At 58.7% G+C, this 27,685-nt stretch overlaps 1 protein-coding gene across 1 annotated transcript; it reads right to left on the bottom strand.

Moving 5' to 3' along the window:
• Positions 1-1,625: 1,625 nt before the first annotated feature.
• SLC9A1 (solute carrier family 9 member A1) lies at positions 1,626-27,685 on the bottom strand. The gene is made up of 12 exons (XM_064398619.1): positions 27,326-27,685; positions 9,569-10,029; positions 7,862-8,112; positions 7,178-7,395; positions 6,544-6,746; positions 6,241-6,330; positions 5,829-5,899; positions 5,166-5,339; positions 4,931-5,045; positions 4,413-4,514; positions 3,749-3,821; positions 1,626-3,316 (listed from the first exon to the last, which is right to left on the bottom strand). The coding sequence occupies exons 1-12, from the start codon at positions 27,651-27,653 to the stop codon at positions 2,994-2,996; spliced, it is 2,409 nt and encodes an 802-aa protein (XP_064254689.1). The 5' UTR covers positions 27,654-27,685; the 3' UTR covers positions 1,626-2,993.

Genomic DNA, 27,685 nt, shown 5'->3' with positions numbered 1-27,685 from the left:
CTGCCCGGGGCTGCTGAGCTCCTGCTGCTCCCTCCGTGTCCGGGGTGGGCAGAGTCAGGGTGGGCAGTGTCCAGGTGGGCAGTGTTTGGGTGGGCAGAGTTTGGGTGGGCAGTGTCCGGGTGGGCAGTGTTTGGGTGGGCAGAGTTTGGGTGGGCAGTGTCAGGGTGGGCAGAGTCAGGGTGGGCAGTGTCCAGGTGGGCAGTGTTTGGGGTGGGCAGTGTTTGGGGTGGGAAGTGTTTGGGATGGGCAGTGTTTGGGTGGGCAGTGTCCAGGTGGGCAGTGTTTGGGGTGGGCAGAGTCAGGGTGGGCAGTGCTGGGCAGTGTTTGGGTGGGCAGTGTTGGGGTGGGCAGAGTCAGGGTGGGCAGTGCTGGGCAGTGTTTGGGTGGGCAGTGTTGGGGTGGGCAGAGTCAGGGTGGGCAGTGTTTGGGTGGGCAGTGTCCGGGTGGGCAGTGTCCAGGTGGGCAGAGTTTGGGTGGGCAGTGTTTGGGTGGGCAGTGTTTGGGTGGGCAGTGTCAGGGTGGGCAGTGTTTGGGTGGGCAGTGTCAGTGTGGGCAGTGTTTGGGTGGGCAGTGTCCAGGTGGGCAGTGTTTGGGTGGGCAGTGTTTGGGTGGGCAGTGTTTGTGTGGGCAGAGTCAGTGTGGGCAGTGTCCAGGTGGGCAGTGTTTGGGGTGGGCAGTGGACAAACTACCCCAGACCCTGCGTGGGATGCAAGGGTGGCACCCACCAAAGCGGCACCACCTGTCACACATCCCTGGCCACCTCCTCCTGCCCAGGGAGCCCTCGGGCCCCCCTGCAGCGGGGTGACCCAGCCGAGTCCCGCCCCGGGGGGGACCCTGGCGTTCAGGTATTTTGGGCAGGTGAGTGATGGCCGCGGGCTGAGTCACGGCTCCCGGCTCAGCGCTTTGCTTTGCAGCCGTGGAACGCGTTCCCATCGCAATTCCCCACAGCGAGGGGCTGGGACACGCCTGCCCTGCAGCGGGGACTCTGCTGGGAGGATCTGAGAGGATCCCGGGGATTTTGGGGTTGTGGTGCTGCTCCCCAGCCGGGCGCTGCCTGGAGCCTCTCCCCTCTCGGCAGTCCCGGGATGCTGGTGGGAACTGGCTCCTCTGGGAGGGCTCCTGGGGAAACCCAGGATGAAAATCACAGAGCTCAGACGTTCCCAATCCCCTCCCCTGGCGATGGAACCTTTACTCCCCAAGCCCTGCTGCAGTGCCAGCACAAGGCAGGTGCTGGCCCTTTCTCCCTGGGGACAACACACCGGGGTGGGGACGGGCAGAGCCGTGCTGGGACACCGGGCCGGCATCCCGGGGCTGTGCCGGGTGATCCATCCCCCCGGAGAAGGACTCTCCCCCGGGAGACCCTCCCTACACACCCTGACACCCGCGCAGCTCCAGGGAGGGATTTGGGAGCCCGGGCTCTCTTGAGCCTCTCTTTGCCAAAGCTGGGAGCGGCTTAAAATGTCCCCTTGGGAGGGGCTCCAGCTGTCCCTGAGCCAGGCAGGAGGGCGAGAGGCAAACTCTCCACGCCAGCGATGGGGATGAAGTGTCCCAGCCACCTTGTTCCTCTGGGACAGCCGGGACTGTGCGGCAGCGGCAGGATTCCGAACAGCTGGAGAAACCCCCACTAAAAATTAACATTAATTTATTAGAATATTTATGATAAAAACCAAGAATCTCTTTACATGTGGGTTTGGTTTTTTTTTTTCCTTTTTATACAAGAGAATTTCCATTGCTTTTTTTTTTTCCTCCTGGAAACAGAGCAGGGCAGCAGGCAGGCGCAGGCGGCGGCGTGGGCGACGCCGGACCTGGGGGTCCCAGCGGGGTGGGCAGCGGGTGGGATGTGGGGCAGGAGCCCACCAAGGCAGCGGGGCAGAGCGTGGCAAGGCACAGCACGGGGAGGGGACAGCGGCCGGGGTCCCCGGGGAGGGGGTGGTGAGCACCCCGTGGCACATGGCAGGGGGACAAGGTGACAGACACAGGACACCCCTGAGCCTGGGGAGGGCTGCAAGTCACCAGAACACCCACTGATCCCTCCCAAGCCTTGGGGAAAGATGGGTTCTTCCAGGATGCCCGGCACCCCCAGTCGTCCCCTTGCTGCCAACCTTCCTGCTCCAAGGTGTCCCCACGCTGGGGGAGCTGGCACTTGGCTCTGCCCCAGCTGCTCTCGCTGGCAGGGGGACAAAAAATCCCCCCTGGCACACCCCGGGCCTGTCTTTGGTTAAGGAGCAGCCGCTGCCGCGCTGGCACGGGGCGAGGCTGGCAGAGGGTCCCCGTGGGGACAGGTGACAGCAGTTCCAGGAGGGATGGAGAGGCTGCTCAAAGCGAGGGGGGTCCCAGCTTCCCCCCTGCATGGCTCTAGAATATTTCTTTCAAAAGACCTGGCATGAAATGTGAGGCCAGGAGGGAGGACCCCAGGCACAGCCGGTCCCACGGGGAAGCTGCCAAGGCGAGGGAGCAGCGGCAGGAGCCCGGGGAGGGCGCAGGGGGAGTGTGTGTGTGTGTATCTGTGTGTCTGTCTGTGTGTCTGTCTGTGTGTGTGCCAGCCCTGGTGACAGCTCCTGCTGTCCCATCTCTCCGCTCCGGAGCAAGGCGAGGGGGCAAGAAAGCACAAGAGGGGAGAGGGGAAGCGGTGCCATGGGAGTGAGTGTGGAGACCCCTGGTCAGAGCCGGCCGCAGGTCCTGAGTGGGTGGGCACCTCTGGGAGAGCCCCGCGGGGGCTGTGAGGCACCTGCAAATCCCAATCCCGGGCGGAAAATTGTCCATCACCCCCAGGCCACGCAGCACAAGGAGCCCGGGGCATGCCAGGGCTCCTTCCCTGCTCACTGGGGCCAGCCCAGGGCTCGCTGGGCAGAGCTGTCCTGGCAATCCCAGTCCATCCAGGACAGTCTCCCCTTCCTGAACCCAGTGTGTAGTGACAAGAAACCAAAACGGAGAGCAAAGAACGAATGAATGAACAGAGAGAGAGAAACGATTTGGAGGCTTTGTGCCAGCAGCTACTCCCCCTTGGGGATGAAGGGCTCCCCCTCCTCGGGCTCGGGCCGCGGGCCGGGGTCGCTCAGGCACCGCAGCATCCGCTGGTTGCTGGGGCTGTCGCTGGTGCCCGGGGTGAAGACGTCGTCAGTCCCCGGCGAGGAAGGCTCCTTCACCCGCATCACCAGCCCCTCCTCATCCTCCTCAGGCGAGGGTGGGAGGCCGCTGCAGCCCTTGGGCTCCTCGCTCATCAGGTCCACGGACTCGGGGGACTGCGGCGAGGCCGGGTCGATGGTGATGATGGGCAGGTTCTCCGAGTCCTCCTTGGGCTCGTAGGCCAGCGGGTCTGGGGGGCACAGAGGGGTCAGGCAGGGAACGGGGGGGGGTCTCAGGGACCCCCGGTGATGCACCCCAGATGTTTGTGTGGGGCCGGGGTGCCTGGGCTGTCTGGCTGATTCCCAATTCAGCTGTGTAATTCCTTTTCCCTCCCACAGCCCAACTGGAGCTGCCGGCAGCCCGGCTCCATCGGGAAGGGCGAAGCTGCCCTCTGCTGATGAACCGCCGGCTCCGCAGCCGCGGCACAGCCCGACACCCTGTCCCCGGAGAGGGAGGGGACACGCAGGACACGAGGAACCGAGGGCGCCAAAGAAAATGTGCGATGGACAAACTGGGCTCGGGGACGGAGCTGGAGAGCCACAGGGAGCTCAGGAGGTGCAGCACAGCTCCAAGGGCTCCAGGAGCTGGCAGTGCCACCCCTCCTGCAGCCCCTCCCACCTACCTGAGCCGATGCGAGCCCGGGACATGGTGGGAGAGTCCACCCTGTGCGCCGGCACCGTCAGGTAATTGTTCATCTGCAACGGGAGCAGGGCACCGTCAGCGGCGTGGCCAGGGCAGGCAGGGAGGGCAGGCAGGGAACTGGGCACAGGGATGGGCAGGGGACTGGGCACGGGGATGGGCAGGGGAGTGGGCATAGGGATGGGCAGGAGACTGGGAACAGGGATGGATGGGCAGGGAACTGGGCACGGGGATGGGCAAGGAACAGGGAACAGGGATGGGCAGGGGAGTGGGCATAGGGATGGGCAGGAGACTGGGAACAGGGACGGATGGGCAGGGAACTGGGCACAGGGATGGGCAGGGGACTGGGAACAGGGATGGGCAGGGAACTGGGCACAGGGATGGGCAGGGGAGTGGGCACAGGGATGGATGGGCAGGGAACTGGGCACAGGGATGGGCAGGGAACTGGGCACAGGGATGGTGGGGGAGCAGCAGTGGGATGCAGAGGACATGGACACAGATCCTCCCAGCCACACTCCACGGACTTGCTTGTGGTGTGGGGCAATCACAGGACCCCCAAGGCTTGGGGTCACCTCTGTCATCCAAACCTCAGCCCCCTCCCTTCTGCCTGGCCCCCATCCTGCCCAGCCCTGGTGTTCCCCCAGCACCTTCTGCTCCAGCTGCCGGGCCTTCTGCCTCCTCAGGAGCATCTGGTTCCAGGCTTCCTCGTAGGGGTCAGCCACCAGCGTGTGCCGGTTGTAGGATCGCAGCTGGGAAGAGAGCCCGAGAGAAGGAGAAGGGTTAAAACCCCACACGGACAGGGAGAGAAAGGTCACAGCCCCATTCTTCCTGGAGATGGATGGAACAGCCACCAGTGCAGAGCAGGTCCAGGCAGGCTCGTGGCTCATCCCTTGTGTGCCACCACGGGATGCCTGACCCTGACCCACCCTGGCCCAACAAGGGTTTAAAGGCTGGGCTCAGCCACTGACCAAATCAGCCTGCCCCTCAGACCATCCCAGCACCATCCCACGAGGAAAAGCCTCCTGGGGAAGCAGAGTCAGGCCAGGAGCACAGGGCAAGAGCAGGGGCAGCAGGGGTGAAGGGCCCAGCTGAGGGCTGCTGGGCAGTGTCCCTGCCACTCCCAGCATGGCACAGGAGGCACGCACAGTGCCAGGGGACACCTCACCCTCTGCCTGGTTTTCTGCAGGTTCGTGCGGAGGATTTTCCGGATCTCCTCCTCCTTGTCCTTGGACAGAGCTGGAAGGACACGCTCCAAAGGGAGGGTCTGGGGGTTGATGTTCCTGCACGGACAGACAGGATTCAGAGCCACACACCGTGGCCACGCAGCACCCAAGGGCTGCTTGCCCTGTGGCCACCAGCAGGGAGCACCCACGGGAGGGTGCCCAGGGCAGGGAACTCACTGGATGGAGACGGTGGAGACGGCAGAGGGGATCTTGCCGATGCCCCCGCTCTCCACCAGCTCGATGGCCTGCTTCATCTCCATCTTGTGGTAGAAGGCGATGAGCTGGGGCTCCTTGGAGCGCTCCCCTGCGATCAGGCACTTCTTCACATACTTCTTGTTGAAGCGGTTCAGCCTTCCCGCGGCGTGGCACAGGAGGGGAGGAGCAGCCACAGCTCAGCCCTGGCCCCGGCCCCACTCCTAATCCCACTCCCACTCCCACTCCCACTCCCACTCCCACTCCCACTCCCACTCCCCAGCCCTGCCCAGGACAGCACTGCTGGGCTCACTGCTGGGTCCAATTCCACCAGCACAGCTCAGGCCACGCTTCCCTGAATCCCTCCCCAGGCAGGGTGTCTTCAGAACACCCAGCACTTGCTGGTGCCCACTAGGGATGGTCCTGAGCTCCTGCAGGGACTGGCCACTGGCAGCTCCCACCCTGCCATGGGCCTGCTGTGGGTGGTGTGGCCAAGGGGTGCAGCCCTGCAGCCCTACTTGCTCTCAATCCAGGGCCATAATTCCCCATGGTGAGTCTGTGTGTGCACATTAAAGCCTGGCACAGAGCTGTGAAACTTTCTGGGTGGTGACTGAAACCCCTCCCCAGCCACCAAAGCTCCCCACTCACTTGTCCTTCCAGTGGTGATGCCCGTAGTGACCACAGATATCCTCGATCCCTGTCAGAAGGTGATCCAAGAACTGCAAGAGATGGTCCAAGGCGTGAGCAGCTTGGAGGGCTCTTGCCCTCTCCCTCCCTCCCCTGACACCCACACTGACACATGGGGAGGGCACTCAGGGTGTGAAAAATCAGGGCTTTGGGAGGGCAGGATGCACCCACACAATCGGGCTTGGCTCTACGGGCACCGGGGGTCTGGGTCAGAGCGGGCACTGGACGACACAGACAGGGGAGAGGCCTCGCTCTGCCCCCCTTACCTTGGGCTCTGATTTAGGGGCAGGTCCCAGTGACAGAGGTGGAGTGGCAGAAGCAGAGAGAGCAGAGGGCTAAGGCAGCGCGCGGCGCGGCCGGAGCGGCGCGTTACCTGCGTGTGGATCTCCTCGTTGATGGAGCGCTTCGTCTCCTGCTTCTTCTTCACAGCCAGCAGATCCACCAGGGGCCGGATGGTCATGCCCTGGCGAGGGGGATGGGGGGTCACACCTCTGCCCAAGGCACAGGGCTGGGAGTGGGATGGGCTCAGCAAAGCCAAGGTGCTGTCGGTGTCACAGCGCAGCGCTTTGGGGACGCGGGGCAGTGACAGAGGCTGGGGATGGGCTCCCCACTCTCCCCACGGCCATGAAGAGCCCCCTTTCCCTCTGAAAGCACAGCCTGGGTGGGTGCCACCAACCTGCACGAAGACGGTGAAGAAGATGACAGTGATGATGGCAGTGAGGAACATGTCCCTCATGCCGAAGTGCTTGTAGTCCAGCAGGTAGCCCAGGGAGAAGGCGATGGCTCCCCGCAGGCCCCCGTAGGCGATGATGAACTGGTCCTTCGGCGTCAGCTTCACGATCCGGAACTTGTTGATGAACCAGGTGAGGACAAGGACACCTGGGGGAGCAGCACAGTCCTGTGGGAGTGGTCAAGGATCCCCTCCAGGCCCAAAGAGCCCACCCTGCAGCTCCTCAGGGCCGTGGGTGCAGGTGAGAGCTGTCTGCTCATCTCAACATCCCTGAGCAGCTTCCACCCCATGTCTGGCACAACCACGGCCTCAGCCCCATCTCCCCACAACACCAACCACCAGCATGGGTGGTGCCCATGGTGCAGCAGTGCCACCCAGGCATCTCCAACCTCCCCAGCAAGGCAAACCATCGCCATGACCCAGATGGCCGCTCAAGGCCAGGTTGGACAGGTCTTGGAGCAACCCAGTATGGTGGAAAGTGTCCCTGCCTGTGGCAGCTGGAACGAGATGGGCTTTCAGGTCCCTTCCAGCCCAACCCATGCCATGATTCTTTTAGCTTTGCCACCACACTGCCACCCACCCAGCACTCTGGCGATGAGGCAGAAGAACAGCGTGCTGATGACGAAGGTCCAGTTCCAGTAGTGATGACCAGCCACCGTGGAGACACCCAGGAAGATGAAGATGAGGGTCTCGCTCACACTGCTCCACATCTTGAGGAAATACTTGATGGTGGTGTGGGACTTGTGGGAGATGTTGGCTTCCACATAGGGCCGCATGACCACACCAGCAGCGATGAGCCTGGGGGTGAGGTTGGGGCCCTCAGCAGCCATGGGGACATGGGGACAGCCCCAAGCCCTGGCCCTGCAGCAGCATTTTGTGTTGTGACACCAAACTCCAGGGCAGGACAGGCATTGGGAACCACCAGCAAATATTCAAGGCCACCAGAGAAGGCAACACGAGGTTTCTCCTTCCCCTGGCAGGGCAGGAGTGAGCACTGGAGCACAAACCCACGGTGTCCTGAGTGCTCAGCAGGCCCTGCCTGCTCCTGCGTGCCCAGGAGAACAGGAACAGGCTGCCAGCACCCCGGGATGTGTGGGACAACTCCCCAGACTCACTTGTTTGCTGTGCCTCCTTGCACATCCCAGCCCAAACACCCCTGGGCCTCGCTGGGCCTGTAGTGAGCATGCTGTGGTGGTGACACAGTCCCACAAATCCCCCAGGGCTCTGGGGACAGGAGGGCACCTCCCCGCCGCTGCCAACTCACGCCATGATGCCGGAGAGGTGGAAGAGCTCAGCAGACAGGTAGGCCATGTAGCTGTAGAGGAACACGAAGAGGGGCTCGATGACGCGGATGTGCGAGGTGAAGCGGGACGTGAAGGCGGCGATCACCCCGTAAATGACGCCCACCAGGACCCCGCCCAGGGACACCACGAAGAAGCTGAGGAAGCCGAGGATGATGTCCAGGATGGTCACCTGCTCGAAGCTGGCAAACTCCTCAAAGAGGTGGTACAGGACCTGGCAGGGAGAAAGGAGAGCAGGGTTCAAACTGCTCCTCTGGTAAGGGATCCTCACCTCAGAGGAGACCTGCCCAGGGACCTCCCTTGGGAGTGTGGCACACCTGAGCTGAGCTGTGTCACTGCCTGGTGACCCTGAGCTGGGTGCTTGACCAAGACTCACGCCAAAAACAGCTGCTGGTGCTTTGCTGTGCCAGACACAGAACTGGGGGGACCAGCTCCCTGTCCTCTGTGCCCACAGGGACACACAGAGATGTGTCTGGGACAGCTCTGCTCTCCAGCTGTGCCAGGAGGGCCTTTGGTCACCAGCCAGAAGCTGTTCCTGTTTTCTCAATGAGCAGGTCAGGATAGATCCAGGCTGGGAACTCCTGACAGATGCACAGAGAGAAAAGCCCCCATCTGCTCTGCCCAGCCCGGAGAAGAGCCCAAACCCTTGAGGTGGCTTCTGCAGCTGAGGGAAACCTGAGGGAAAGACTCTGGGCTGTGCTGCCTTCTCCCAGCCCCAGACACTGCAGAAATGTTAAAGCACATGTCAGGATGGGAAACAGGATTTAGGGCATCCTGCAGGAATAGCAGCACTTGCAGGCAGGGAGAGGGCAAGGTGCCAGCTCCTGCCTGCCAGGGCCAGGCCCTGGGTGGGACAGGGGCAGGGGCAGACAAAAGCATTCCCCACGGATGAGAGTGGGGACACAGACCCTGCAGGCATCCCTCTGCTGAAAAATGGGGGAGAAGTGCCTGGAAAAAGCTCCGTGGTGGGACAGAGTGTTCTTTGTCACCAGGAACCTTGTCAGCAGGGGCTGAGCAGCCAGCTCCGGAATGGACAGCTGGGATATGGGAAAAGAGCCAGGAAAAAGCAGTGGGTTGGGAGTCAGTTTAGAGGTCAGCTCTGCAGAGAGAAGGCCACACTGGCAGCCAAGCCAGCACCTGGACAGTGATGTCCTTTGGAAAGGGAGCAGGCCTGGCCCCACCTCCCAAAGGTCCCTGCAAAGCCGCTGCTTGCAGTGGGGCAGAGGGCTGATCCAGGTGGGCTGCCAGCCTGGCTTCAGCCCCTCCAGTTCTCCCCCCTGCCATGGCTGATGTGCTGCTCTGCCACCTCCTGGGAGCTGGAGGACAGCAAGGGTGCCCACGTGAGAGGAGACAGATGCAGCAGCAGCTACAGGGCAGCTCTGCCTGCCCCAGGGTCAGCCCCTCGTGCTTCCCCTGGCAGGACAGGCACAGGCACAGCAGCAGCTCCAGCCAGGAGAGCAGATCCCAGAGCCCACGGCACCAAGAGGCTGACCAGGAACATGCCCTCAGCCTCCCCAGAGAAACACTCCACCTCTGCAGTGCTTTAACCCTCTATCTTCAGCTTTGCTCCTGGACAAGGTCTGGCCCAAGCGGAGCTACCAGGAGGCACCCGGCACCTTGGGACGGCCCTGACAGCTGCCACCACCCCGAGACGCTCCCACCCCACTCACGACGGTGACGGCGTCGTTGAGCAGGGACTCCCCGAAGACCAGGATGTGCAGCAGCTCGTTGATGTGGATCTCCTCGAAGACGGCCAGCACGGCCACGGGGTCCACGGCCGAGATGATGCTGCCGAAGAGCAGGTTGGCCAGCAGGCCGATGTGGTTGAGGCCGGGCCCGCCCAGCTGGCACACGGCGTACATCAGCCCCCCCAGGAAAAAGGCGTTCCAGAGCGTGCCCACCACGGCGAAGATGAGGATGGTGCCCAGGTTCTCGGTGAAGGGGCGCAGGGGCAGGAAGTAGCCGGCATCCAGGATGATGGGGGGCAGGAGGAAGAGGAAGAAGATGTCCGACTTGAGGATGGGGGGCTTTTCACCCACCCCCTTGATGAGCCCCCCGACCAGAAGGCCCACCACGATGAGCAGGCAGCTCTCGGGGACGATGCTGGACACTGACGGGATCACGTGGAAGCCTGGAGAGAGGCAGAGAGGAAGACACACGTTGGGTACAGGAATGGGGGATGCTGTCTGCAGGGGGACACCCTGCCAGAGTCAGGGACAGTTCCCAGCCCTCCCTGCACTCCTCGTGACCCGTCACTCCTTGTGTGCCTCAGTTTCCCCTCCTGCCCTGCTCTGTCAAGTGGAAACTACAGCTTAACCAGACTGTGGTACTGCTGGTGTCAGGCCAGAACCCTGAGAGTCCCAGCAGCAGGTGACAGCCACCCTTGGGACACGCCAGGGTCTGTCCCTGGGCCCCAGGCCTGTGACAGCCCTGCAGCACAGGCAGCTCTCTCCACACCAGCAGCTCCAGCTCTTCCCACTGCAGCACAGCTCCCGAGCACATGCAGGCAGTGGCATTTCCCTCCCATCAGACAGCAGCCTGCCCACCAGTGCCACTGTTCCCAGTGTGCCAGGCACAGTGCCCATCCCGGGCATCCCTGGCACAGGGCACTGTGGGATGTGGATGGGGGCTGCTGCTTGGTGGATTTCAGGATGCAATTCCCCTTCCTGGAGGTTTCACATGGCTGGCTGCAGCAGGGACAGGATGCATCCTTGGGGTGCAAGGTAACAGAGAACACATTTCCCCCTTTTCCAATCACAGCACAACTCCCAGCACAGCTCCATGAGCCAGCCCTGACCCGCTGGGATGACATTCCCACCAAACACCCCCAGCCGGGCATCTGCCAGCACACCAACACCCACAGAAGGATTTTGGGTTCCCTGGATCTCCTCCCAGGCTTTATAATTATTATTTTGAAGCGAGGCATATTTGTTCCCTGGCAAGGGAAGCAGTTTAAAATAAGGAACCCTGCCTTGGCATGCCGTGTTCCGCCGTTCCTTCCGGCCGTGCCATCTGCAGCAATTCCACCACAGATTAAATCCCCTCCAGAAGGAGCCAGATCCCCCCCGAGCCCGCAGGGGCCACATCTGTGCCCCAGCCAGCTCATCCCTCCTCCACCTGCACAGAGACCCCACGGGAAAAGGGCTCACTCCCACAGGCCCTCCCTAAGGACTCGCAGCCCCCAGCCCAGCCCCGTGCGGGTCCCTGGGGGGAGGATTAGCCCCACATTCCACCTGAGCTGCAGGAACAGGCTCCAGCATGGGCAAACCCAGAGGATTCATCACACTCCAGGAGCCATTCCAGCTGCTGCAGAGGGTCCCTGGTGCTGGAGGGGTGCTGGAAGGAGTCTGGCTCCTGTCCTGGCTTTGCCCCAGCAGCACCAAGCCCAGCAAACTGCTCGAGGGGAGGCAGGAGGAGCTGGGAACATCCAGACTCTGTCCCAAGGCACCCCCAACACCCAGGCACCTGCATTCAGGGACTTCCCAGCCTGGATGCAGCTCCTGATTCACCCCCATGGGATTCTTCTTCTTTCCTGGATCCCCTGGAGCCCACACAAGCTCTGAGTGCCCCAAGGCAGCCCTGGCACGGAGCTCCCCATGGGAGGGGAGGTGATAATCCCTTTTCCATGCACAGCTCATGCAAACCCTGGGAACCACCGACCCTTCCAGCACACCGGGCAATTTCTGGCTGGAATAAGGCTTAAAGCCACACAAGCAGCGAGAAGCCAACAGCAGATCAGTTTTTGCTTGCTAAGTATGTTCAATCATGAATAAAACACAAACACTGACAATTAAGCATCTCTCACTTCTTCCCCACAGGCCCCAGGATTCCATTAAACTCGAACATTCGTGTGCTGATGGGAATTCAATGGTTTACAGCCTTTTTGTAGGGCCCTAAAAATACACTTACACGAGGTGCATTTTAATTATGCCTTTGATTTCACTGAATCTCAGCCATTTTTTGCTCCCTGCTTGCTCCTCTCAGTATTTTTAGAGCATCCCAGAGCTCACTGGTACCAATCTACTGGTGGGAGCCAGCATCCCATTTTGGGATGGGGGTGACTGATGGGAAGGATGAGGCCGGGCAAGGGTGAACTGCTTTGATCCCAGCCCTTTGATCCCAGCCCTGAGCCCAAACTTCCCTCCTGGAAGATGAGGAAGGCTGTGGCAGGATGCTGGGAGATCAGGATGCCCAGCCATGGGTACATCCAGGGGCAGCAGAGAGGGGAATAAGCCTTGATAATGGCTTTAAAGATTATGATTATGATAATAATAAGAACAATAAAATAATAATAATGTGACCCCTGATCCCTAAATCTCCACACAGTCACCCAAGCTTCCTCCTTTGGAAAACAAACTCCATGGGAGCAGCTCCCTCTCGCCAGCATCAAACACCAGCAGAGCCATTAAAAGTGAGACAATTGAGTTAAACATGAACCCCAAGGGCTTGAGCAAACACAGAAAAGGAAATCCAGGAGATAACAGCTCCCATGAAAACAGTTCCTTGCCCACACCACGCAGCCAGCTCCCACGTGCCCTGCAAGGCACACACAGGGATTGCTCCCTGGTGGGCAGCAATTCCTTGGGTTGGGTTGGGGCAGAAAGGAACTAAGGACAGGAATCCCAGTTTTAACCACACTCTGGGCACTTGCAGATCTGCAGGAGATCCCATCCTCCAAATGACAGAGATTTCGGGCAAGGAAAGCTGGCTCTGACAAAGTTTGTTCTGCAGCTTCTGAGCATTTCTGCTCTCTATTTTGGGGTCAGTGGATTTGCTGGACGGGGAGGGAGGATGGAAAGGAGGACAGGGCACAGCTGGAAGGGCCTGGCACGTTCATGGTTAAGCTGGATGCTCCTGAAGCTTCAGCCCACATTCCCAAGCACCCAGGCAGGGACAGGGCCTCGGAGAGCCAGGATGCTTCCAGGATGATCCTGCTAGCCAAGAGGAGGCACGAAAAGGAAAGTGGTTACACAAACCCCCCATCCTGGCCAGGTTTACTGGAGCAGCTGCAGGCTCCAGCAGGCAGGCTGGAGGAATCACTCAATTATTAATCAGGGTTAGGAGCTCTCCCAGCCCCGGGGATTCTGTTCTGGAAGGAGGAGGTAGATGAAGGGTCAGTCTGGGCAGGGGGCGGTGAAGCCCCCCAGGAGATGCTCTCTGCAGCCCTGGGGACCCCAGGTTTGGGCTGCAGGGTGGCTGGGAGCAGCCCAGGGCCTGGGAAGGAGGCACAGGCATGCTCAGAAGGGCTGCCCTTCTGAAGGACACTGCAGAGAGCAGGGCTGGAGGAGACAGCGTGCCTGACAGCACCGGCCCCTCCAAGGGCCACCTTAACCCTTCAGGACACCAGGCTGGCAGGGTGGGCCCTGCAGAGGGGCAGCAGCAATGCCAGGGGAGGGAAGCAGCAGGTGTGCACACCTTCCCACGTTTCTGTGTGACACAGGCACCACGGAGAGCCCACACGTTGACACTGTGCTGGCTGAACCCCAAAATCACAGATGTGTCACCAGCCCTGGGGACAAGTGATCCACGAGCTGTGACTCAGCACCATGCCCTTCTTTCTGTGTTGAAGGAGCAGCAGGGAGGGAAGGGAAGGGAAGGGAAGGGAAGGGAAGGGAAGGGAAGGGAAGGGAAGGGAAGGGAAGGGAAGGGAAGGGAAGGGAAGGGAAGGGAAGGGAAGGGAAGGGAAGGGAAGGGAAGGGAAGGGAAGGGAAGGGAAGGGAAGGGAAGGGAAGGGAAGGGAAGGGAAGGGAAGGGAAGGGAAGGGAAGGAGGGCTGGGCTGGGCTCCAGGGTCTGCAGAGCTCTGAGCCCCTGGGATCTGGCTTTCCCACGCTTGTTTTGGGCAGGTCAAAGATGGGGGTAAGACCCCAGCAGGGTTAAAGCCCTGTGAGGATGGCGATGCAGTGACACAACATTTTGCAACTCACTCCCAGGGGAAAATCCATCCCAGTCCTTCAGAGTTTGGCTGCAGCTTCTTCCATTTATCCTTCGTGCTCAGAAAAAACCACAGTGGATTTCTCTCTTCCCTCGCCCAAAGATCAGCCAGGCTCTGCTGACTGCTGTGGCCTCCAGCAGGGCCATGGGAGATGTCAGGGTGTCTCTGCTGTGCTTCTCCCTTGGAAAATGGAGCTGGATCCAGCAGCTCCCTGCAAAGGCGGGGAACAAGGAGAACGGAGAGAGCTGCACCAGATGTAACAGGGAAGCCTCGAGGGAAGGGGATGAAAATTGAACTTGCTCAAAAGGAATTAAAGAGCTGGTGATTTACACCTATAAATAGAGCGAGGCCATGGCTGGTGTCACCCTGCCAGGAGAGGGGGTAAAATCACTGTACTTAAATTACACTCACTGCCTCTCACAAGCTCCAACGTCACCACGTGCCCTGAAATTCCAGCCCCACAGAGCTCCAAGCTGGCTTACTCCCACAGCCATCCCACTGGGAGGGCACATGTGGGGCCGTGATGCAGCTTGGGCTTTGCCAAACCCTCTTCTGTTTCACCAGGGAGCAGGCAGGGTTTTAATGCATGTCCAGGTCACCCCAGTGCTCCCCTGCAGCTCTTTTTGGGTTGGTTTCAGCAGCCTGAGTTGATTTGGGCAAACTTCTAAGCACCCAGTGGCTTCAACATCCAGAACGGAAAAGCGTTGATTTTCCACCCCAAAATGCCATTTCCTGGTGAGAAGTTGACTTCTTGTTTTTTGTGTTAAGGCACACGTACAGAAAGTGCTTCTAAGCAAAACAATTTCCTCCAGAACAAACCAAATGTTTCATTTAAGCCTCATTATTTTGTTGTCGCTAATTACGAGGCAAAGCCAAGAACCAGGAAGGTAATTAATTTATGCTGCTTTTTGTGAGTCACTGAGTGAATGCAGATCCCACACAAGGGCCACAGAGCCACCCTCCAAACCTGGCCCTGGGCACAGCGTGCACAGCCAGCACAGGCAGAAGGGAAAGGCAAAACATCCAGCCCTGATTTTGGGTCACTCCTGCACCCCAAACTCGGGTGGGCAGGGGCTGCAACCAGGCTGGTGCCCAGGACAGAGCCCAGCACTGCCCCACAGCCTCCAGGCATTTTCAGGACTCAGGATCAACTTCATCCAGGCGGGATGGGATGAAGCCGTGGGTTGAGCCCCCAGGGTCTGCCTGCCCAAGGTGCCCAGCACAACCCTGCCCAGCTGGATTGCACACAACATCCCCAAAAGCCATGCTGTGACAGTCCATAGCCATTGGGACCCCCTGCCAGATGAGGAAGGGATGTTTTATTTCCCCTTGGTGTGACACGATCACCCCTGTGCCTACAGACCTTGCTCACCCTGCTGGGCCCCACCCCGCAGCCACCCACCTGCCCCTGGTTTTACCCCTCTTTCCCACCTAATGCAAACAGCCCGGGGCACCAGGAAGGAGTTCCTGGGGCTGCCTGGTACAGCCCAGCCCCGTGGGTCCAGCCCCAGTGCCCTCGGCAGGGCAGGTGTGTGTGGGAAGGTGACCCGGCTGGACCCTGCCTGCTTTGCAGAAGATAAGAGCAGGGCTGATAGCATCAAGCCAGCCCTTGGGTGACTCAAAACCTGAAAACCACAGGACTAAAAAGCAGACACTGCCAGGTACCAGCCTTGCTGCAGCTCAGCCAAGCAGCCACAACCCCCACAACCCATAACTGGGGCTGGTTCCACACAGGAAGACCTGTGAGAAATGGCTTGGTGGAGCCCACATCAGCCCAAGCAGGAGGCCTGGCTAGTGCAGCACCAGGGAAGAGCCCTTCATCCCTCAGAAACAGCAGATGCTGCCCTGCCTCACTGTGAGAGCAAGGGCTGGCAGGCAGGTGCAGCAGGGCTGTGATGTCTGACAGCTTCACTGTCCTCCTGCAGCAGCAGCTCCCAGGAAATTCCCACTGGCAGGCCCTGAATAAATTCTCTGATGGAAGGGGAGACAAGTGCAGACACCTCATCTGAGGCAGCTGGAGGGAGCAGCAGTGCACTTGCTTTTCCCAAATCCCACTGTTCCCTGGGGGCCTCTGGGGAGCAAAGCCTGCACCCCAGGGCAGGACAAACACAGAACAAGCTGCAGCCAGAGCCCCTCTCCTTGGAAGGATGCTGAGAGCTTCCCATGCTCCAGGCACAGGGGATGGATGCACCAGCAGGAGCAATGCTGGCATGGCTCTCTGCAAGGTCATGGTGCCAAGGACAGTTCAGAGATGGTCTGGGGCATGAGCCCGGGCTGCTCTGTGTGTGGAGCCTGCTGGAGAGCAGCTATTTAGAGCCATTTCATGCATTGCAGCTGCTAATGGTGATAATGGGATGGGGTCTGGTGTGCTGTGAAAGCAGCTGTTGGGGCAGGGCAGGGAGGGGGAGGGTGAGCAGGGGAGGGGGGCACAGCTCCTTCCCACCCAGCACCAGCCACTGGCATGACACAGCTGGGAACAGGACAAGCAGCTGAGCCCTAGCACAGACAGCAACAGCAGGGCAAGGGCAGAGCTTCTGCTGGCAACTGAGTGCAAGGACAAAGTCTCTTCTGGTACCTCAGTGCCTGCAGCAGCGTCAGGCAGGAATGTGCCTCTAAGCCCGTGCCAGCCACAGCGGGCACTGCCACGCTCCAGAGGGGTGCAGGGAGGGCCAAGCTGCAAACCCTGGAGATGCATCCCCTCCCAGCCATGGGCACCAGCACAGAAATTCATCCCAAGGATGATGATGATGATGATGATGATGGCACTACCAGGAAACCCCGAGGTTGTCCTTCCCACCTGGAGATGCAGAAAGGTCCCCAAAGAGCTGAGCAGCCTGGGAACAGGACCAAAGGTGTCACTGCATCCTGCAGCTGCATGCAGATGAGCCCAGCTCCCCTCCTGCCCTGACACCCTCCAGCAGCAGCACACTGCCCTGCAAAGGCAAACCCCACATCCCTGCCCCAGCGTGCCCCTGCAGGGGTGCAGTGCAGCGTGTGAGTGCTGCAGGACCCCGTGGCAGTGCTGCAGTGCTGCAGAGCAGGGAGCAGGCAGCAATCCCTGCGTGAATCATCCGCAGGCACCCTGGATCCTGCCAGGATGGGCGGCCCCCCTGCCACAACCCGCTGTGTACACTCAGAAATGAGCTGTTTACACAGGGACATCTCCTCCCTGGGCCCCATCCAGGCTCAGCACCCACTCTTCCCTCCAGCACAGCTGCTCTTTGGTTTGCTGCTCCCCCACCCCAAGGGGCTGTGCCCCTCTTTCCAAACACTGTGGGACAGCTCTGAGAAGCCTGGCGAGCCTCTGGTGTGATCCAACACCCAGCACTCCTGCAGAGCACACACTGCTGAGCCTGCAGCCAAAGAGCTGCCAGCCATCCCTCCCAGTCAAACCTCACTGCCTGACCCTGGGAAGGACTGCAAGACCTGGAGCAGCACCTCCCTGGAGGAGAAGGTGCCCACACACAACCACAGCATGCCCTGAGAACAACCCAGGGACAGAGGCCTTTAGCACAAACACTTGAACACTTCTTTTTTTGAGAGCAGCAAGAGCACGTACCCTGGTTTTATCTTGAAGCACTCACAAGAAATTAACAGATCAATTGGGAGTCTTTTACAGAGCTGGTATTAATTTCCTCCCAGCTGTAAAAAGGAAATGAGAGACAAAAGACATTAAATGGACTTGCCCAAGTCCCCAAGTGAATGGTGTGAGAGCTGGCATGAGATCCCAGCAGCTCCCAATTTCCAGTCCTGTGTTTAGATAACGCTTCTCCTTCACACCAGAAGGGAAGGCAAGGACACTCTGCAAGAAAAGCACATATTAACAAAGACCTAATTGCCATCAAAGACTGAGAGACCCAGGACCCTTGAGCTGTCATCACAAGGCTGCAGCATTCCAAGTGGGGAGGAAAACACAGAGCCAACGAGCAGCCTTGGGAGGCTTCAAGGCTTGGTGCCACCACATCTCAAAAAATCCTGTTCCAGGCCCAGCTGTGCACAGAGCAGCTCTCCACCTCCCTCCAGGTCTAGAGCTGCCCTGTGACAAGGCACCAAAGCCACCCTTGCCTGCTGAGCTTTGGGACACCAGTGCAGGGTTTGGTGCTCCAGTAACCCCGATGCTGCTGGCTGCATTCCTCTAACGGGCACGTTCAGAGCCACTCCCAAACCACAGCCTGCAATCACCAAACCTGTTCAGAGCCTCTGGGCAGGCTACACACACTTTTCTAGGGTGGGACCATGAATCTTTACCATGGCACTCACCCAGCAGAGCTGGGCACACGGGGACAAACTGCCACCCACATTTCTGCTGTGGTTTCTTCAAGACTCATTTTGACTTTTCCCAACCAGCTCTGGATGGGTGCAGCTCACAGCCAGGCCTGCAAGGCTGGGATCTTCCTGGCACAGCTTATTTAGCCTGGAAAAGTGAGTTCTCTACAGGGCAACAGCATCCTCATCCAGGTTTATATCCTTCAGAACAGCAACAGCAGCTGGACTTGCACATTTTGAACAGGTTTAAGGTCTAGAAAAACTTCTTTAGCTCCAGGGAAAGGGACAAGGAGCTAAACATAACTCACTCTCATTCAGCCACGCTCTTCCCAGATTCCTTCAGCTGCTACAAGGCGCTGGATGCCATGAATAGCTGGGTTAGGAGGGGTCAGTGCCAGGGGATTTCTGGAACAGAATGCTCCCAGTTAACATCTGCCTGCTGCAAAGGGAACCTTCACACTGGTGGATGCAGATGGATGCTCTGGAGCAGGAGGGACTCAAGGTGATGCAGGAGACAGTGCCTGGTCACCCAAAATAAGGCTCCAGTTGTTCTCCCAGCTCCTTACCCTCTACCACAGGACACAGCATTTAATTCCCAGATCCTGCTGACCCTCAAAGCCTTGGGGAGACAAACCTGAGCCAGCCTGAGGTGACCACAGACAAAGTCCCCAGGCAGAGCGATGCCAATCGCCCTTCCCAGGAAGGGCAGATTTCCTACCGGGAACACGGGCAGGAAAGACAAACAAAAGCTTTTCAGGAAACAACCTGTTGGTCTCCACTCGGCCAGCAGGGAGGAGGTAATTGCAATTAGCACTGATTACTACCGGGCTTTGCAAGCCCAGACAAAGTGACACCACTCTCAGCACACGCCACAAGCAGCTGGCCACTGTCACCTCTTCCCCAGCACAGAGACACCACCCCAGCCTGCCAGTACCATCCCATTCTCACAGCCAGCCCAGCTCCTGGGAGCAGCAGCTGAGAAGGAGAGGAGCTGTTCCTTGTAAACTCACCCCCAGGGGCCAAGGCTGTTGTGGGAAAAGTGTTCCCAAGGGAAACTGAGGCACTAACAGGGCTGGAAACACCAGCTCTTCTCTTCAAAGGCCTGTATGTGCTTAAAGCTCTGCCCCTGGTGTGTCTGCTGCTAAATCTCCAGCAGTGGGGTGGGAAGCTGCCTTCTCTCCAAATCTGTCATTAAGATTTAGCATGTCATGACTCCAAAATGCAGAATAATTGCAGGCACTGGAAATAAACTGCTGCCATGGGGTGTCTGCTCTGCAAGTGTGTGTCTTGCACAAGCGAGGGGAATTATTTCCCTAGCAGCACCCTCTGTTAAGTGGGATTTAAGTGCTGTCCCTGGGGGTCGATTGTATTGCAACTTTCTGGAGACAAAGACCTTGGATGCTGAGATGTTTGTGAGTCACTCCTGGGCAGCTCAAGAAAATGTGTGTGTTCTCTTCTGACTAAAAAGTACTTTGCATTCTTCAACTTTCCACTCCAAAGGAGCCTCAGTCGTGCCCTTCTTACGCAGGCAGGTTCTGGGAAGGAGCCCCAAGAGACATGGGGTGATGTAACACCAGATTTTTGTACCACCAGAGATGACACACCACCCCATTCATTCTCACTGCTCCACTCCAGCCCTGGATCTTGCCTCTTCTGACAAACAGGCAGCAACGAGTGCGTGCACGCCCGTCTGCTCAGCTTTTAATTTGGTTTCCTCCTCCCCAAGCAGAAACACATGAGTTCTGCTGCCCCAGGAAAGAGCCAAAGAACAGAACATGACAAGATTTAACACACAACTGGAAGACATTGCAAAATCAGAGTGGTCTGTGAGATATCCAGCACCATGGGGAACAGATGGTGGGGCCTCAGTGGAGTGAGATATCCAGCACTTGGTTCAACTCAACCCATCCCCTGCTCTCTGCTGCTCCCTTGGAAGCTGTCTGACCCTGAGAGAACACTGAGGTTTTCATCAAAGCTATGCTGGCAGTTTTGAGCCCCAATGGGTGAGAGAAAGCTGCTGCTGACTCAGGCAGCCCAGTGCAGACACAGGGGGATGAGGTGCAACCCAGCTCCACTCAGCAGGCTGTGTTTTCACAGAGTATTCCATGTGGATTTTGGGTTTGATTTGAACAAATTAGGCCTTGGGGACCCAAAACAGAAGGAAAAAAAAAAAGAAACCAGAAGTTTACAAGGCAGCTGCAGTAATTCATCCCCACACTGCTCATCCTCTGTCAGTGCCCAGAGCTCCAAGGATGCTGTCCACAGGACCAAGCCCTGCATGATCCTGGGACAGGCTCAGAGCCCCCACCACCCCTGCACCTACAGCCAAAACCAGGGCTTGCAGGAGGGAAAAAGGGAAGGACTGTGTTAAACAAGTATTTATTTGCAAGCCTAATGAGCAGCTGGCTTGTACAAGTGCCAGAGGGATACGTGTGTCTGTTCTGCACAAGAGGGGCTGCAGTCCCTCTGGGCCACAGGACTGTTGTCACCCCAAGGACGACCCTCTGCCCTCCACCACCACCTGCTTTTCCCTTCTCCCATTGTAACCCTCAAACTCCAACCAAAGGAGACTATTTAGCCACGTTAATTGCAGACAAAAGGCTTGTCCTCCAGCCCCCTAATTCCCAAGGGGACTCCAGCACCTCTGGGTATCTGGGCAAGCTGTGGTTGGGTGATTGGGCAGTTTGGGAGAAAGGATGAGAACCAAACCAATTTGAGGCCAAATATTGACACGTTCTGCTGTCACCCCACAGACCACCCCAGGTCACCTGCGGGTCTCAGGGGAGGAACAACTCCATGGCATCTCCCTGAAAGCCAGGCCAGCACCAATCACAGGACCTGCAGCACCCACATCCCAAATTCTGCCTGCAGCCTGTGTGGGAAGCCAGCCCATCCCTGACCCCAGCACCAGCTCTCCAAGCCTTTGTGGATAAATGGGATGAAACAAAAGCTTTGGTTCCTGAGGGCCTTGAGGTCCAGAAGCTGCCACAGGCAACAGGGTCCCTACAAAGCCAAGCTGCAACGGAGTGTGATCCTGCCTTAATGGACATTAGGGCTCACCAGGGAGGCATGGCTGTGATTACAGACCTGCTTTTCCTCTCCATCACCATCATTACCTCTGCTTTTCCCACTCCATCACCATCCCCTATTTCACAGCAGGAATCTTTCACTCTTCCAACCATAATTAAACTAATGGTTTTCTCAGATCCATGGAGGGAACAGTTTGGATGTTTTTTAGCTCAGACGCCAGATCAGGAGGAAAAAATAAATGCCGTGGCTGTTCTTTCTGAGATGGCAAAGCAGGGAAAAGGGAGCCAGAGCATGTGTTTAGATCATCCCCCAACAAGGAAGTGGGAATGCAACAAGTCTGCATTGGAAGAGACTGTTTAAATTCATCATCACGACAATTTACACTTCTGTGGCACCAGCTGCAGCAGCACTTCAGAATCCTTTCTGAACAGCCATTCCCAAGGCCCAGCTCCCCTGAGCAGCTCCCTGGGACAAAAGGGGACACTGGGGTGGTCTCTGAGCTCCCACCACCCCCGTGCCTGCAGCCAGCAGTGATAAGCCAGGTTGTCAGACAAAGAAAGAATGAGACAAACATTTCCCTCCAGCCCAGAGGGGGAACCCACATCAGCCAGTGCCAGGATCCAGCAGGAACAGCCCCTTCCCCAGCGTGGCTCTGCCAATGGCCAGCCCAGCACAGCCATCCTGGAGCCCAGGGAAGCCACACTGGGGTGGCAAACGGGCCACAGGGACAACCCCAGCACACTCAGAGTCACACACACGTATTCCCAACACTGGGCAAAGCTGCTCTGGGAATGTTTCTTGGCTGTGCCATTCCCACCTTGCAGGTGGCACTGCCAGAGGCGTCCCCATGCCAGTGGCTTTGCTCTGGGGTGTTTCTGCTGTGTCTGGCCTCAAGATCCAGCTCTTCCATCCAGAGCCACCACCAGAGCAGGTTTCCTGCCCTGCTTATCAACCCTCACCCACAGGAATCTCCAGTTCCTCAACTCGCAGGGCTCTGTAAGACCTCGGGGTGGCCCCTCCAAAAGCCACAATTTCAGGACAGGGATGTGGGCTGATAAAAACATTTGAAAAGCTCCCAAGTGTTTTAGCACCCAAGAGTTTTAACACCCAAATCTCGCTGCCAGCCAGCAGCCACCAGCTTGTAGAAACGTTTCTCTGGCAATTTTGAAATTGTCTCTTTTCCTCCAGGTGCAGGAGCCACCCCCCATGCCCTGAGCCTCTGTGGGGCTCCACAACCCCACCTGCGCCCCTCAGGTTCTGCCCTTCTTCTCCCACCTCCTATCACCAGCTCACAGGCCCCGAGAGCTTCCCTAATCTTGCTCCTTGCAGGAGCAGCAGTGCTGGGGACCACTGGTGCTGTCCCAAGCAGTGTCACCGAGCGCCGGCGCCGTGCTGGCACGGCGGGCTGAGCTGTGACACCAAACCTCCCCGAGGCACCAGCGTAACCCACCCCAGCTCTGGGCTCTCTGAGCACAGCTCCATCCCCAGCTCGTTTTACAGCAGCCCAACAGGCACACTGGGGACACGGTGGGGACAGTGCTGGGAGTGCCAGGCTGGCGCTGGCAGCCGTCACTCGGTCTGGAGGGGCAGGGAACACCCCAGACACAGCAGAGCTGCCAAGGGAAGGAGAGACAGAGCAGTGACTCAGGGACTGCCACGGTGTCTGGTGAGAGAAGGAGCTCAGCTGCAAGCGCTGCCTCGTGAGACCCCAGCACGGTCACTGGTGTGGGGACACAGGGAGTGATGTCCCCATGCCCTGGGGCTGGCTGGGCTGCAGCTCAACTGCCCCACAGCAGCCCTCAGAGTGCAGAGCCTCTGCGGTGGCTGGAAGGGGGTGATAACAGCCTGTGCTTCAGCTGAGCGACACTCACAGCATCAAAGCTGCCCCCACGCTCAGGAGGAGCTGGGCTGGGCAGCAGTCTGGGAGGGGACACTGCTGGGACTGTCCCAGCCTGACCAAAGGGACATTGCACACCACACGGAGCAAAGAGTAAAGAGGAAGAGAGGGTGGGCAGCTCTAATTAGGACATTTGCTTTCCGGAGCAGCCACTGCGCTCCTGAAGGTACTTCCCAGGAAGTGGCTGGACATCATCTGCTGATGGGAAGTAGAGAATAAATCTTTTGTTTCCCTTTGTTTCCGCACATGACCTTTGCCTTTGCTTTATTAAACTGCCTTTATCTCCGTCCATGAGGATTTTTCCATCCTAGTTTCTCCTGCAGAGGAGGGAAGTGATAGAGCAGCTTGGTGGGCACCACGAGTCACAGAATCATGGAATGGTTGGAAGGGACCTTAAAGCCCACCCAATTCCACACCCCCCACCCCAGGCAGGGACACCTCCACTGCCCCAGGCTGCTCCAAGCCCTCTCCAACCTGGTCTTGGACACTTCCAGAGATGGGGCAGCCACAGTTTCTCTGGGCAAGCTGTGCCAGGGCCTCACCACCTTCTGAGTATGTTATTTCTTTCTTGTATTTGATCTAAACCTGCCTTTGTAAAACCACTTCTCCTTGTCCTGTCACGACAGACCCTGGTTTGAAGACTCTGTTCATCTGGGGGAGATGGACTCCCAGAGAAAAGAAGGAAAGGCACCACACAGCTTTCAAACCTTGGGCTCAAGACACACATTTGAGGTTACTTTCCAGCCAAGGTGAGCACACCACCCCCTGCAATCTCCTTGAGCTGGAGGCGGAATGGCCAGGATGCTCGAGGGAGGCTGGGAAGAAGCCATTTGGTGCAGACAGACAGCAGGACATGCCTCAGAGGAAGGTTGCTAATGGAATATCACTCTCTGCTTCCTGGCTTTACAAGGAAGGGCCAGCATGGGCTTTGGAGGCACAGGCAGCCCCAGCTCTTCTCCAAGGTGGGTGAGAGCTGGTGCTCACCACAAAGCTCTGCCTGCTGGGCCCCAGCACAGCCAGAAAGGCACTGCTGACCACAATCTGTTATTTACATTCCTGACTCACTCCTTCCCTTTCCTTGAAACGAGGAGGTGTTTACAGTCCAACTTGAATTCCCCCTAACGTCTCTGGGAGCCACGTGAGCTGAAAGGTCAACCCTCAGAGTGAGGAAAGCAGGTTTTCCTGCTGGGAAACCCCTCAGCTTCCCAACCTCTCCCTGGGCATGGTGTGAAGGAACCCTCATGATACCCCTGCAAAACCTTGGAGAAGGGCAAGAGAGCTCCTGACTGGGGTGTTTTGGGAGGGTCTGACCTTCTGCAACAACACAATAGGTTGGGACAAGGTCTGGCTGCAACTTGCAGCTGCAAAGGCTTCTCCTGGCCGAGTCATGCCACCACCAGACGTGACATGACATGGTCGTAGCTGCCCCTCACTCCCTCTTCCCCTGCACAGCCTTAAAATATCATGTGAGTATTAAGTAAAGCAGCCAGCACCAGCTTCCCCTTCTCCACGGGGATTAGCAAAGAGGGACAGCCCACGCCTGCAGGACATGCTGGGGAGACACATCCCCTGTGCCCTGTCAGGCGAGGAACCCTCCAGAAACCAACATCTCTGAGGCATTCTACAAAAACTGCAGCAAGAGGGGCAGGGATCACCTCACACCTTTGATTCCACAAACAAACTCACAGTGAGAGCTGCTGGAGAAAGGACAAATCCCCTGCATGGGACAACAGGAGGATGCTTTAAGTCTGAAGAGCTGTCTAAAGCATCAAGAGCAACAGAGGGAAACTGAGCAACAGGACAAGGTCAGGCTGCATCTCCTGGCCTGGAGCAGAGCCCTGGGAGTACTTCTGAGCTCCCTGACATGGTCACCCTGTGGCTCCATCACCAGCTTCAGCCCAGTAAGGAGGTCTGTGGAGCTGGGGGAGGGCAGGCAGGAGGTGCTGAGCTGTCATGCACAGCCCACACCACAGGAAAAAGATGTTGGTCCCCTCAGGATCACCCTGATGCATCAATAAACACACACTGACAGTGTGGGGAGAAAGAGGAAGCACTGCAAACTCCTGTTCTGTTTATCAGCCCCCTTGTTCTCCTCCTGGAAGGGGGATGCTGCAGACCCTGTCTGGTTCAGGGAGCCTGGAGCTGAGTGAGCCTCATCCTGCCACTCCAGCAGTGCCCACTTGTGTAAGAGCTATGCCTGCGTGGAAAAAAGCCTGTTTTGCTGCTGCTGAACAACACCCCCGTGATCCAGGGCAGGAAAGACAGAGCTGGGATACGGACACAGAGCAGTGAGTGGTTTTTGGCTGCTCACGAGCACAGGGAGCTGTACCTGCAACTCAGGAACTACCTGCCAAGGCAGCATGAACAAGAAACACAAAAAGGAAAGGAGGCCAAGGAAAAGGGAGTCCCAGGACCGCCCTGCTGTCAAGGGCCTGTCACAGCTGTAGGTAAGCTAAGGTGTGGATTTTGGCATAATCAACATCTCTAGAGCTCTGCAGAGCACCTGCCGCCTTTGCCAAACTTGCAGGGCAGCCTCTCCTAAAATACACCCCTTAAAACACGCAGTCTTGCATAATACTTGTAGCATCAAAGAGCTGACAGCCGGCAGCCACAACTTTTCCTGCAGCACAAACGAGCCCTGACCCCGGGCAAGGGCGGCAGGAGCAGCTTCCCGTCACAGCACCAGTGACACAGAGTCTGGTGGTGTCCCCAGCCTGTCCCTCCATCCCCCCGAGCCGCTGCCCACTCTGCTGCTTGCCAGCTCTCCCCGTGGCAGGGCCGCAGGCCATTGGCCCCTCCTTTCTGCTCCAGCTTCCGCACAGATATTCCTGATTTCATCACTGCCTGCTCCGGGAGCAGCTGAAGGCGCAGTGCAACAGCGGAGCCCTGCGAGAGGAGAGCTGCCCTCCCCAGGGAGAGGCACCTTCCAGCTGAGCCTGGCACGAACCCCACGGCTCCCACCTGGTTCCAGCCTGTCTCCCAGACAAGCCTCCGGGTCTGAAGTGTTCTCACTCCTCCGCCTGCACGTAAATAAAGCACTCAGGAGGGATTGTGGAAACGGGGCTGCACCTGCCTACGCACGCTCGCAGCGGGCTGGGAATGCGGTGGGATATTTTGAGGAGTCGCTGGGCAGGAAGGATCTGAGCTCCTGGGGGGCTCTCAGACCCCTCCAGACCAGGACACGGCACAGTTTACAAAAGGAACCAGCTTTAAAAAGCTCCCAAAGCAGGATTTCCCTCAGCAAGCTGGAGCGCCCCATAAGTGAGTGTTGTTAAACCACTGATGGCAACTGAGGAGCAAAATGAAGGTGTGCAGAGCTCCCTTCCCTCCTCACCTGCTCCAAGGCAAACATTTCACCTGTCCCCCTGGCTTTATCACCAGGGATGGGACCAGGGCCAGCTCAACCTCTGCACTGCTGGGGACAGCACAGCGGGTTACATCACGTCACAGCTTTGGGCTAATTCGGCTGCTATTGATCCAGCTGCAGAAGTTTGGAAAACACTTTGTCAACAACCCCCGCCCCGGCAGAGTGATGCTTTCCCAGAGCCATCCCAGCGGGTGACTTTTCCAGCCCCCAGCCGCTCTCTTTAATGCGGGAATCTCTTTGCAGCAGAGGCAAAGCCACCCTGGTTTGCTGCGGAGGGGGAGGAAGGGGAGCACCGGGAGGTTTTTTTGAGTGACTTCTCCAAGGTTACAAAAAGCATCTGTGGTTTAGAGAGGAAGTGAGCAAACTGGGTGCTTCCTCCCTGAGTGTCAAAGGGAGGAAAGCAAACCTGGTCCAAGCAGAGGTCAGGAGCATCTCCAGGCCCGCTGCCAGGCACGGAGATGAGAAGTCTGGGGGAGTGCAGGGGCTGGGATGCCGCTGTCCACCAGGCCCAGGACAGAGACCCAAGGTCGTGGGGAGAGCAGTGCCCACCTGGCCCAGCCGGCCTGCGAGGTTTGCAGATGTGCACATTTTGCCCTGGGATGTTTGGGGTGGTCCCACCCTGGAATGTTCAGAGGGGTCTGTCCCTAGGATGCTCCAAGAGGTCCCTTCTCCTCGGGATGCTCGCAGGGGGCTCTCCTTGGGATGACTGGGGGTGTCTGTCCCGCCCAGCCGGGGGGTCCTGCCCTGGGGTGCCCGGGGGGTCCCACCCCGGGATGCTCGGCGGGTCCCTCCTGGCAGATGCTCACGAGGGTCACTCCCTGTGAAGCCTGGGGGTCTCTGTCCCACTTGCCCGGGGGTCCCTCCTTCTCCAGGCCACCGGGGCCTCTCCCCAGGCCCTCTCCCACGGACTGCCCCCACAAGGCCGCCCGCCTACCCAGCTTCATGAGGCAGGCCAGGAGGATCCAGAGGGAGATCTCGAAGGGGATGCGGACGTGCGTGTAGTCGATGCCGATGACCGGGAAGGCTTTGCGGTGCTTGGCGTGCCCCTCTCCCGAGCCGTTGGCCGGCTGCTCCTTCAGCGGGTGGATCTCCTCGGGGGCGGCGGGCGGCGCGGCGGTGAAGCCCGGCACGTCTCCGCCGGGCAGCGGCGCGGGCTGGCCCTCGGAGGTGAGCATGGGGTTGGCCTGCAGGACCTGCCCGGGCAGCAGCGGCCCCAGCAGCAGCAGCGCCCAGGGCAGGGCGCGCAGGGCCGCGGCGCCCATGGCGGCGGCGGGCGGGCGGGCGGGCGAGGGGC

The sequence above is a fragment of the Passer domesticus genome, chromosome 24 (genome assembly GCF_036417665.1).
Source record: "Passer domesticus isolate bPasDom1 chromosome 24, bPasDom1.hap1, whole genome shotgun sequence".
Classification (NCBI taxonomy): domain Eukaryota; kingdom Metazoa; phylum Chordata; class Aves; order Passeriformes; family Passeridae; genus Passer; species Passer domesticus.
This window is presented reverse-complemented; position numbering and strand designations above follow the sequence as displayed.